This window comes from Cyanistes caeruleus, chromosome 4 (genome assembly GCF_971803275.1).
Source record: "Cyanistes caeruleus chromosome 4, bCyaCae1.hap1.1, whole genome shotgun sequence".
Taxonomy (NCBI): Eukaryota; Metazoa; Chordata; class Aves; order Passeriformes; family Paridae; genus Cyanistes; species Cyanistes caeruleus.
In genome coordinates, this window is record NC_141704.1 from 81351944 (window position 1) to 81364148 (window position 12205).

General features: G+C 41.2%; 1 protein-coding gene across 24 annotated transcripts in view; it reads right to left on the minus strand.

Moving 5' to 3' along the window:
- The window catches only part of CALD1 (caldesmon 1), a 223514-nt gene that overhangs the window by 12712 nt on the left and 198597 nt on the right, over positions 1 to 12205 (minus strand). For all 24 annotated transcript variants that reach the window (XR_015285938.1, XM_086886026.1, XM_086886021.1 and 21 more), the window contains 3 exons: positions 8019 to 8161; positions 3758 to 4007; positions 2482 to 2622 (listed from right to left, as the gene is read on the minus strand). Coding sequence is in view for 23 of the 24 variants with exons in the window: in XM_086886026.1 (XP_086742152.1) it covers positions 2482 to 2622; positions 3758 to 4007; positions 8019 to 8161 (534 nt within the window). In the remaining variant the exon portion in view is untranslated. The remainder of the gene's footprint in view (positions 1 to 2481; positions 2623 to 3757; positions 4008 to 8018; positions 8162 to 12205) is intronic.

Consider the following 12205-nt stretch of genomic DNA (forward strand, 5'->3'; position numbering starts at 1 on the left):
TCCCAGAAGGTTTGTATAAATATAAACACATATGCATGTTTTGTATACATATATATATCTATATTTCCTTTTGGGCATCCATGAGCTGTGTCATACATGGAGAGGAGCTGCACATCTTTGTCTCCCAGCCTAGTCCTGCCTGAGGGACAGCTGCAGCATCCAGAGGATGCCAATATCCCGCACTGCTGCTCACTTTAGCTCCCTTCTTTCCTTTTTTCTTGCAGCTCCCTTGGCAATCAGCACACCCAAATTTCCTCACACTAGCCACTCCCATAAACTTCTTTTTCTTCCCAAAAGCTTATCACATCAGAAAGGACAGGGAAAGAGTAAAAAGGTGCTTTGCCAGATTGTGACCCAGGAGAAGTCAGAACGTGCTCATGTATCAGACATTTTTAATTTTTTTTTAATACTGAACCTCCCTTTTTTCAGTATTAATTCCAACCACCCACCCACAACGGTGCATTTGGGATTCTCACATGACTCATGGCAGATCTAACAAGATGATACATCCATCAAGGGAGAAAACCTGTGCCAGATGCTTTACAAATCAAAAGATAACTTGGACAGTGAGAAAGCTGCGTACCAAGCAGCTGAGACCAGCCTGAGAAGCCAGTCCAAATTAAAGGTAACAAAATAGACTGTCTGCTAATTACTGGGTTTTGACATCAAGTTTCACATCAGGTTAATAAACTGAGATCACTCTTCCCTCAGCTCTTGACCACAGAATGCCAAGAAACAGTTTTAGGGTGTGAACTTCTAGAGCATTTCATATCTACATTGGCCACCCACAGACACTGGACTGGAATCTGTAGAGTATCACCAATTTCTCAGAGAGAGAAACAGAGAAAGAGGAAAAAAATGTCTAGAGCTGCATATATCAGGTTTTGTAGCAAACAACTTCTACCTAACAAGACAAAAATCCAGCACAAAAAAGAAAAAAAAAATTGTACCTTGGATGCCTAATAGCATTTGAAAAATTTCAGCTTTCCTCTGAAAATACACTTAAAATAGTGTAGCATCAGCACAAAAGGTATCTGAAAGCTTTTAGACTCCTGCCAAGTCTGGTGTTTTTTCACACTTTCCCCAAAATTAGGATCAATATCCTTTTTACTTTGTGTTTTCAAGTACAATTTCCTCCATTCTGAGCCCTCCGTGAATTAAAGCTCCAAATGAATGTCATAAAAGGCATCTCAATAAACAGAAGGAAAAGAAGCCCTCCCAGGAGGGCTGGGAAGAAGCTGTACATTTATGGTGTCTGTTATAGACATCATCTTTAGCAACCAAAATGGCAAGACCAGGTTTAACTACTTGTGGCAAGTCCTGAAGCTTTGCAATCTTTGTTTACAGCTGTGTGCATTCTGTTCCAGTGTTCAAGTGTGTCTTAAAAGCAAAAGGCAAATCCATTCAAAAACATTTAGACTCTGAATTTGCTAGAACTGGACCCAAAACAGACCTGAATCCCCAGACTGGACCAAAGTGTAGCTCTCTGTGAGTGGAAAACTAATTTTGTCCAAATGCAGTTTTTCACTCAACAGTTACAGTTTTAACCTCATGGAGATCCAGTTCATGGTTCAATGAGCTGCTACCTGGTTCTTTTCTCTCCTAGCTCCCACTAAGTGGCCTTTTTGACAAACATTTTGGATTCTTAGATGACTAATGAAGCAAAATGAAAACAGGAAAATGTCCTTGAAAACATTAATAGGTCTGCAGTTTGAGCTTGAGCTGAGAAAGGAACTGGACTGAATTCCAAAACAATACTCCCAATAATTTCGGTGGGGCCAGGATTCCTCTTCCATGCTGAAAGACCATTTAATTGATTTATCACACTTCTAATATAATATAGGCCACAAAAGGCCATTTAGAAATCCTGCAGCAACAGAAGGGTGAGGTTTGTATTTCTTGTTATGTAAGAAAATGAAATCCAGCCCAGTACTTCTAGATGTTATTTTTAGGGGGATTAGACATAAGCTAGAATTCCCATACAGCTCAGTTACAATTAATGATGATTAGGCTGAATATGCTTAAGGACAAAGTAATCTGGCAAGCAAGAAAATAACTGTGGATGTGGAAGGAGTGAGGGAACATTTGTGACTTTGTGGTCTTAAAAGATCTTTTCCAACCTAAATGATTCTATGACTCTACTCCAGCTCACAAAGCACTGCTATAATAAATTAAAACCAACACAGTAATGCAGCTCAAGGTTTCAAAAATAATTTTCTCTTGAAGATCCTTTTTGGAGATTCTTCATCAGGAAGAGACAGCTGCCAGTCTGGTCTCTATTTTTAGGAAGGAACTCTAAATTTTCAATCATCCCAATGAAGTCTTTCAGCTAGAGGGTTCAGGCTAAGTCTATCAAAGCATTTTCTTAGGTCTGATTGCTTTTGATGCTGGATTGTTGGTTTGGACTACAAACCCCATTGTTTTTTATGTACGTTTTTTATTTTTTTTATGTTTTTAAATAGATGCCAGTGGGGAGGTTACCTTGAGAGATGAGCCTTTAGGACTGAAACATTTAAAGGGCTTCTTGTCTTCAGATACACCATCTTCTGGCATCTTCTGGCGTTTCTCAGCAGCTTCAGCCCTTCTTCGTTCGATTTCTTCCTTCATCCTCCTTTTTTCCTCCTTAAAAAATATCAGAACTTTCAGAACTACATCACCATCACAAGGCTGTGTGCAGCCCTGCAAACATTCACCAGATTTCGTAAAAACAGCTTTTTATGCCAGTTGAAAAAGTTCAGTGATCTGCCTGAAATGTACAAAGGTGTTAATGCCAATCCATCAGAGTGTTAAGGATGTCAGGAACACAATTAGATCTGCCCTAGATCCTCCTCACAGTCAAGTCACCAAATTTATCTGTCATGTAGCTCCACTTAAACAGAGAAAAAGACTCGAGCTCAATTCCTCTGTATTCTCACGTGTCACACTGGTATTGTTCTTCTGCCCCTCTACTCCGACACTTATTGTGCCAAGGTTAATATTTAACGTGGAAAAATCAGTAGGTGGCCAAGGAACCCAAGATTAAATGCTTGCAGATCTCCCTCCAGAGCTGAGTTTTGCATCACCAGCTACAAGCCAAACCAGAAACCCTGAAGGCAGCCCCAGTGTGAGCACTGGTCAGTGGGTCTGACCAGCAGGGCGTTGTGCAATCCTGCCAGCTACTGAGTTCTGCTGGAAAGAGCTCAGTACATTAAAGGAATTGGCATTCAGCTGCCAGATACTATCAGTATTATTCATTTACCATTTGTTTTCCAAACAACTGGGATTCCTAAATGATGCACCAGAGACTTGGAAATCCTATTTGTAGAGCCCCTTGGCAGAGGAAGTACAAGAAAACAGATGTGTTGGATACTCAATATTTAAATAGACAAGAATATCTCCCTAATGAGATCTAGCCCATTGTAACTATATATAACATTAGCATTCCAGCCCATCTGCAGCAGATAAATTTTGACATGCACTTTGTAATTCTATCTGTATATAACGTCAAAAAAAATTCTGTGGCTATAGCCCTGCCCCAAGATTTTGAATCCCCAAGAAGATAAGAGCTTTGCAGCCATCACAGCTGAAATCCTGACTCGTGCAAACAGATATTGGAGCCCTGTCCTTCCTAAGGCTAGAATTAAAACCTTTTTTCCTACTCTGGATGCTGCTCAGGTCTTCACTAGACAATGCTGCAAAGAGCTGTCAACTAATGTGAGGAGAGTGGAAATGAAATAGAAATAATGGAATAAACCAAAACTCCCTATTTCACACGTACCTCCTCTCTGATTTTCCTCTCAGCCTCCTCCTGCTTCTTCTTCTGCTCCTCTTCCTCCAGGATTTTCCGGCGCTCCTCCCGCCTTTTCTTCAGCTCGTCCAGCTCTGCTGCCGCCTCCTGCTGCTTCTCCTTCAGCTTCTCCAGCTCCTCGCTCTCGTTCTCGCCCCGGCGGCGCCGCTGATCCTCCAGCCTCTTCAGGGCCTCCACGCCCGGCTTGGCCTCCTCCGCGTTCGCGCTCCCCTTCGAGCGCCTGGGAAGGCAAGGAAAGGAGAAACGGTGCCTTGGGATTTCCCTTCCCACCTGCTGCCTCCTGCTCAGCAGAGCTCCAAGGTCCTTCCAGCACCTTCTGGCCCAAAACATTTCCATCAGGAGTTGTCAGGCACAAGGAGCAGCTGTGCCACGTTCAGCGCTGAGGACGCGTGCCACCCCCGTGCTGTGTGTCACAAAGGATGCAGCGACCCTTTGCTTTCCAGAGTTACCTTCTATAACCCTTCTGGATAAAGACAAGCACCTCTGGGGACAGAAACATTTACTTGACTCCGGGAAAACAGGAGGAAATAAGAGAGGGGAGAGAATCTTCCAGTCTCATCAATGTTTTTAAGAAAAAACCTAAAAAACCTATAAAAAAAAAAACCTAAAAAAACCCCTATAACACCCATCCCTAACTCCACCAGCATGTACGAACAGAAAGGTTCATCAGCTCTTTGGTTTACATTTCATAAGGGAAAATATGAGGTTTTGGAACTGGAAATTATTAATGGTAACTTTCCACAGGAGAGGAGGGAAGGGAAAGGGAAAGGGAAAGGGAAGGGAAAGGAAAAGGAAAAGGAAAAGGAAAAGGAAAAGGAAAAGGAAAAGGAAAAGGAAAAGGAAAAGGAAAAGGAAAAGGAAAAGGAAAAGGAAAAGGAAAAGGAAAAGGAAAAGGAAAAGGAAAAGGAAAAGGAAAAGGAAAAGGAAAAGGAAAAGGAAAAGAAAAAGGAAAAGGAAAAGGAAAAGGAAAAGGAAAAGGAAAAGGAAAAGGAAAAGGAAAAGGAAAAAGAAAAAGGAAAAGGAAAAAGAAAAAGAAAAAGAAAAAGAAAAAGAAAAAGAAAAAGAAAAAGAAAAAGAAAAAGAAAAAGAAAAAGAAAAAGAAAAAGAAAAAGAAAAAGAAAAAGAAAAAGAAAAAGAAAAAGAAAAAGAAAAAGAAAAAGAAAAAGAAAAAGAAGAAAAAGTCCCCAAACCTAAAGAATTTGCACAGGTGAAGTGCACACTTCCAACAGAGTGTGATAGGATCACCTTGTTAAATAATTACCACATCAGTGTTTAGACAAATGTCTGCTCCCTAAGTGTGTTTAATGTTACTGCTGACAGATAGGTAAGTAAGATTTCTAAGTGTGCTACTGACAAAAAGACAGGAGATGAATGTATTTATGGAGTTTTTTAAAAAAACTTTCTGTATTGTTGGTATCTTAAAAAAAACCTGGATATAAATGACCTCATTAATGCAGCCAGAGTGTTGCAGTGTAATACCTCAAGACAGTAAACATCAAAGATTCCAACAGTAGCTGGTAGAGATGACAATATTAAAAACAGATTCCATTAAATGAAAAATACAATTGACCGAGTATTGTGAGAATACATTGGAAATTTAACTTGAAGTTTCATTTTGCCCTGTAAAAAAACAAAGGGAAGAGCCATACCTGAGGTGTGATTTCAAGGGGGTGTCCAGCCTGGAATATTTCTGGTTCAGTTTCCAGAAGTACTGAGAACCCAAAATATTCCACAAGCCTCTACAAGGCACTGTGTAATTTCCAAAGATCCAATGCACCTAATGCTGCACAGGACAAAAGAAATCCCTGGCTATCTTAAGGCTTTCCTCTTTCTTTGCAAGGTTGTAGCCACTCCAGCAAACAAATCCAGAAACCCCAGTATTTTTTTTTCCTTTGCATCTTGGTCTCTAAGTCTGTTTTGACAAGTTTTTTTTTTGCAAGCTTTGGACCCAAAGAAGATGGAAGTGGTCACTTCAGATAGACAAAATGATCCCCCTGGTAAGGGCAAACATTTGGCCTTCAGAATTAAGAGAATGAAGAACGTTTGCCAAGATTTTCCTGAGAAAGAGCCACTCTGCTCTCCATCAGCACAGAAGAAAGGTTAGACCTCAGTGCCCTCAGTGCAGTCAGCCTCAATAAAATTAGCAGCTACTCAGTTTTCAGCTGATTAAGGCAGTGGCAGGATCTGGAGTGAACATTCTTCTTTGCAGACCTGGGGTGATTGTTTTGGCCTCCTCACAAAGAAGGATATTTAAAAGTTTTGAACTTATTTTATTCCCCTGCTGCTCACAGGTCTTCCCTGACTGGTTGTGCATAACCCAAAATAGCAAACAATACACTGGCAGCAATTATCCTTATTTTCCTCCACATCCAACTCCTCTGCAACAGATTTTGGGTTTTCTCTGTTCTCTGCTGTCGACATTGGGAAATCAGTACTGAGGTGCTGGGTGGAGGAAGAGTTTTGTAAGCACCTCTTTGGTATTCAGAAATGAAGCTGGTTGCCAGCTTTCAGACAAGGAGGAAAAGGAATGAAGTGGCTTGTGGGAGCCAAAAAATGTCAGAACAATGTGAAAAAGCATGTTACATCATATTTAGGACTTTTGCAGTCCTGTATGAGAATAGGGAGGAAGGCAGGTGGGAGGGGAGATGGGAAGGGGAAGCCATAAAATGGGATTTTATTCTGTGTTTCTCTCAGTGACTGACGTAGACAAAAAGAGAGATAACATTTTTCTTTAGCCTCCACTGCCCTGTTTTGTTCTCAGTTCTCACCACTGAAAGTTAGCCAACTTATATTCTTTCTAAATAGTATCTGATGTGTGCATTTAAGTAAAATAAATGAATAAAAAAGGAACAAAGGAAAGTTCCAGACAGGGCCCAACTCTGGACAGTTCATTAGAAAACAGACCAAGAGCCCAAATTTGTACCTAAAAACCCAACAAACACTGGCACCTCTACTGATGTTGCCAAACCAAATCTTCTACTCAGCTGATAGAAACTTGTTGAACAAGCTTCTTCACGCTTCCACAAAACAGTAGAAGATAAACAGAAATAAAACCAAAAAAAAAATGAGTGGAAACTCAAATCTACATTTTGTCACTAATGCCTGTCCCCCACAGGAAGCAAAGCAAATGAAAACACAACAAAAAACATTTTTAGAAAATCATTCTCATGTTATTGGTGATGTGACCCAAGTTTCGAGCAAGGCCAATTTCCTGCTGTTCCATCTCCATCTCTGCCTATCTTTCAGCCTTGGGTCAGGGTGTCTCCAGGGTCTTTTGAACTGCATTTTATTTTGAGAAAGTTTGTTTTTCCCGGAAGAATCATGAGGGGAATGCTGAGATACAATAGCAAATCCCATCTGCCACGCTCAGATTTCTCAAAGTGCCTGGAGAGCTTAACCTTTCCTCTGCCTGTGTCAATGTAAAAGAGGAAGAGGGATGCAGAAGGAAAGAAATTTAAATTTCTAACCTACTCATTCCTAGTTTCCTGCTAAAAGGAAGAACTTAATTTCTATTTCATCTATCCCATGCTTTTAGCAGGCAGCATCCTTTTAAATAAAATTTTCACTAGGAAATTGTTACCTTCTTTGAATTTACAAACGTAATCACAAACCAAGTATTTCCTTAAAAAGAAAAATAAAAATCAAACACAGCATATAAAAAGAAAGGAAAAAAATTTAAAATAAAAAAGATTATTTGGCTAGGAGAGGTTTTTACCTAACTGGAGAAAATGCTTTTCTACAGAAGCCATTAATTTCAATGTTTGCCTTGAAATCAAGAGAGCAGCTCTTTCTAGAGTTACCAACGGGATTGTGCTTTATTCTGCTGATTAAAGGTAGGTGGGTAATTGGAAGGGTTGAATTGAATTGCAATAGGTGACTGCAGTAAAAGCTGAGATCTGACTAAAAAAATTAGAGAACACAAAATCTAGGGGTTTTGTCATTACTGGCCTCTCTGCAGATATCAGAAATAAGCAAGGAAAGCCCCAGCAAAGCAAATGCAAGCCTCTTGTCTCCACTGAGGGAGCAGGGCCATTTCCATCAGCTTTTTGGGCTTTGTTGCTGCAGCAGGGTGGGGACAGCTTAGAAACTACAGAACCACAGCGCAGAGAGCATCTGAGCCACTGCTGAGGTTTCCAGCCCAGTTCCTCCACTCAGTGCCACAAGCAGGGACCCAGAGATGGCTCCTGATCTGCTGGGGCTCAGGCAAGCCCAGTTTTCACTTGGAACTCACCCAAAAGCGTTCTCAGTCGGTTTGAGTTTGGAGGCGGGGAGCTCACGCTCTCCGTTCTGCGCCTTTTGCTCAGGAACGCCCTTCTTGCGATCCCAGACACTTTTCATTTCCTCTTTGGGTGCTTTGCCTTTGTCATCTTTTACCTGCTCAGAAGACAGCACAAATCACAGAACAAAACACAAGACACACACAAAAAAAAAAGTCAGAATGATGCATTCTAAATAACAGCAGAGAAACACGAATTTCTTGGCAACTGTCTTCAAATTGTTTACATGCTATAGAGCAGAAGTGGTCTGCAAAGCTCTGGACTGTGATCAACTATCACTTCACTGTCCTGACCTGAATTCCAGGTCAAAGCATCCTGAAAATAATATTATCAGTTTTCTATAAAAGTTTGCTGTGGCCATGGGACTGTGCCACCAGACTGCTTCACTCTGCAGCTGCACTCCCACTCCTCCCTCCCACTGCAGCATCATTCACCTGTTGCTTCTTAAGATTTTGGGTTGCAAACTCTCTGGGAGTTGCCAATACATTTTTGGTACCAGGTTTAGGGCATTGGTGCAATAAAAGCAACACATAACCTCCAACAAATGTCAAGCTTGTTTGACAAAGTTCACTCTCAGTGTCACAGCAGTGGGATACTTCATTATTGCAAGAACAACGGCCAAAACAAAAAAATCATCTTTATGTCAGAGCAAAACTTACTCTGACAAAAAGCACAGTCCTGCCTGGGGCTGGTCATGGGTAGCATTATAAGACATGAATATTTAAAAATATGAAGAAGGAAGTGCTCTTGAAAATATCGTCAAAAATTCCCTTTATCCTTAAAGAGTTTTGTCTTATGATTCTTAATAGTGATCAAGAATATTTTGTGGATAAATTTCATTCTCCAGTATTCCTTCAGAGTTATGAGCTTGAAGTAGTTATCAATACCACAGATGGCCTGAGCCCAGCAAGCTGAGTCATGGCTAGATGCTGGTAAAAGGAGAAAGTGAATTGATTTAAGTTATGTATTCTCAGGTAGAAATATCCTCTGTTAGTTAAGACTGCCAGCCAAAACAAACTTTCAACAGCAGAAGATGAAACGTTAACTCCAAAGTATTTATTTGCTTTCCCCAGCTCTGTGCTGAAGGAAGCTTCTAACTGGAAAGAAATACCTTCTGTGTAGAATTGAAATGCAGATCTTTAGAAAAAAAATGCTTTGGAAGCCTATTGCAATCTCATTAGCTAACTATAAAGATAAAGAACTTCTGTAACAGCCCTGTCTGTGACACAGGTGCTCTTAAAGGTGGCTTAAGATGCACCATGAAATAAAAAAGTAGAAGACAGCTTCACACCCCAAATGAAAAGAAATTCCTGTTCTTCCTCAGCAAAGAATGACTCCTGGAGAAGCAAAACCTTTACTGATGAGGAGTGGAAAAAAAGTACTGATGAGAAGCAAAATCATTACTGAAGGATGAGTTCAGGGTCTTCAAAGCCCAGATCCTCCTCAGGCACTGGATGAGGTGCAGATGAAGCCCCAGAGCCAGTGCCTGACTTCACCTGAGGCCAGGCTGCTGCTCCGAGAGATGCGACGGACACCGCCGCCTTTTAGCTGAGCTCGGGATGGTTAAACCATTTCAGCAGATTTGCTGCTGCTGGGGGATGCTGGACACAACCAACAGAGGCATTTTCTCTGCTCTGAGAGCAGGCAGCAGCTTTTCCCACCCTCTCCTGCCAACAGGAGCTGGCAGCGGCTCCCTGCCGGACAAGAGGGGAGTTCAGCTTCCCTGGCCCTGCATTCCTTGGCCACGATGCTGCAACTGCTACAAGCCAGGCCACGACTGCCAGCGGCCTCAAGGAATGGTCTGCTGTGTTCTGGGCTGAGACAAGCAGGGATTTTCATTTATCCTGGTGAATGCCACCAGAGCATCATCTTCTGGGCGTTGCCAGATGGGGGTGAGCTGGTGGTGGTGTTCACAGCGGGAATCTCGGCTGCCTGCTAAAAATCTCCCAACCCTTCAGCCCCAGTCTGGGTGATGCTGAAAGCAGAGGTGCTGATTGGTGCAAGGTTTCTTGTGCCAGGATGCCTGTCCTGGGATTTTGAGGGCATTAGGTTTCCTTTGCTGAGATTTTCATCAAGACCTTCCTAAGTCTTATTTAAAAAGCCAACACTTCCAGCTGCCTTATGTATTCAGCTCCACTGGGGAGGGTTGTATCTCTTACATCTTAATTGAAATCACTGAGAAAACTAATATTAAAACAATATAGTTTAAAAAGTAATAGGTTAGGAAATAGCATTTCAGAAGCCAGAAGGATTTATGATAATGTGTCTGCATTTGAGAAAACCATTAACACAGCTTGGCCTCTTTACTCAAAAAGATGGTAAAACAAGATATCACAGAAGCATTTCACATCTTTTGGGCTCAATCCCGCTCCTAATTTCAATACCAAAGCAGAGATCAATCAGGAAAGAAGCAGAAACCTTTGTATCTCATTCCAAAGGCAGGCAACAGATGAAGTTCTCTGCCTTTCTCACTGCTTCCCTACATTATAGACTAATTCAGCTTCTGCTGAACTAAAAAAAAAAGACTCCACTTGGAGCAGACCAGTGTTATCACCTGAACTGAAATAGTTCACACGTTCTCAAAAATCTTGGTATCAATCTAAAACATGACCAAAGGCATGGTTAACATATTTCCAGCTTTATGTATTGATATTTTTATCCCTTTCTATACTGCCTGTTTTCTGACAGATTTTCATGCTATTACTTGAGAGTTGAGATTTCTAAATCTTGACTTTGAACACCTTCAGACTGAAGCAAATCAGTTATTGAGGCTGGAGACCCATCTGGCAGATTTGATTCCTTACTTGGGCTCTGTTATTGGGTGAGTTAAAAGCTGTGGGCATTTAGTGCTTCCCTGCAGAGTCATCTGCCATCCCCAAATACCATGAGAAAAGCAACTGCTGCAGCATGTCTAGCCAAACTGGAAGCAGGAAATACCAGGAGTCTCACATCATGAGAAAGCTTGTTCTTGTGAACTTCTCAGGTCACTTTTAAGAACCAAAAACTCTGCAGAAGTTCAGAAAAAGAGACTTTTTTTTTTTTTTTCCCTTGCCAAATTAATCAAAACCTGAACTTTGTGGTCCAAAGCAAAAGCAAAACCTGATTATTTAGATACATTCTATTCCCTCATGGTCTTGTTCATGAAACACTGGCATCCTCTTAGCTGCAGGCACTTTCAGAAAGAGACTTCATTGAATTTGTATGTCCTGGAAATGGGGGGGGAGAAGTGGAGAAGGGAGCTTGATCTTGCCTGACCATCAATTTTTGTTCACATGTAAAGAAACAACAACTGAGATTTTCAAGACATTTTGAATGCTCAGGATGGGTTTTCAGCATTGCAGCAGAAGTGGGATTCTATTAAGTTGTCTCAGCTTCAGCATTCAAAGATGGAAACACTAAAATCACAAGTAACTTTTATAAGTCTTGCCAATTTCCTGGAATAATCTAGCCCAGTGGGTAGGTTTTAAAAGCATGATGAGAGCTCCAGGGAGAGTTGGCCAAGCTCTACATAAAAACAAGCAGGACAACTGTGTCTCAAGTTCCCCACAAATCAAAGTTTGTGGTCAGCTACAGACTCCTCTTTACATTTACTTGTAATATTCAAAGATTGCATGCAAAAGTGAATTGTGGAAACTGGTTCTGTCTTCTTAATATAATCCATCCCTTCTTTTTTTTTTTTTTTTTGTGCAGCTATTTCTTCACCACTCTCTGAGGGTGAGCTAAACATCTACAGCATGTTCCAAACTCAAATGGGTCCAAACTTCCAAGGCTCTGAGCAGTCTCCCCTAACCAGGATCAGGGGTTGTTTTGAGACCTGATCCTGGTCTCAAAGGATCTGAGACCTTTTTGGCTCTCAAAACTGCTGCACATCACTGAGCACTGCTCTGTGTCCAGCTGTCCCCTGAAGAGCAAATGGTCCCCAAATCTTATTTACTTACCATACAGTAAAACACCATGGCACCAGCTCCTGTGTTTACAGTGGAAATGCAATGCAGTACATTTGGTAGATTTTTCTCTTTAAAACAAAAGAAGAATCTTGGGTATGCACAGTTTTTGTATCACGGGGTATTGCAGCTTGCAGGGGAATTATTAGTTAAGGCAGTCAAGTGGCCAAGAGGCCTAGATTATTATTATTATCATT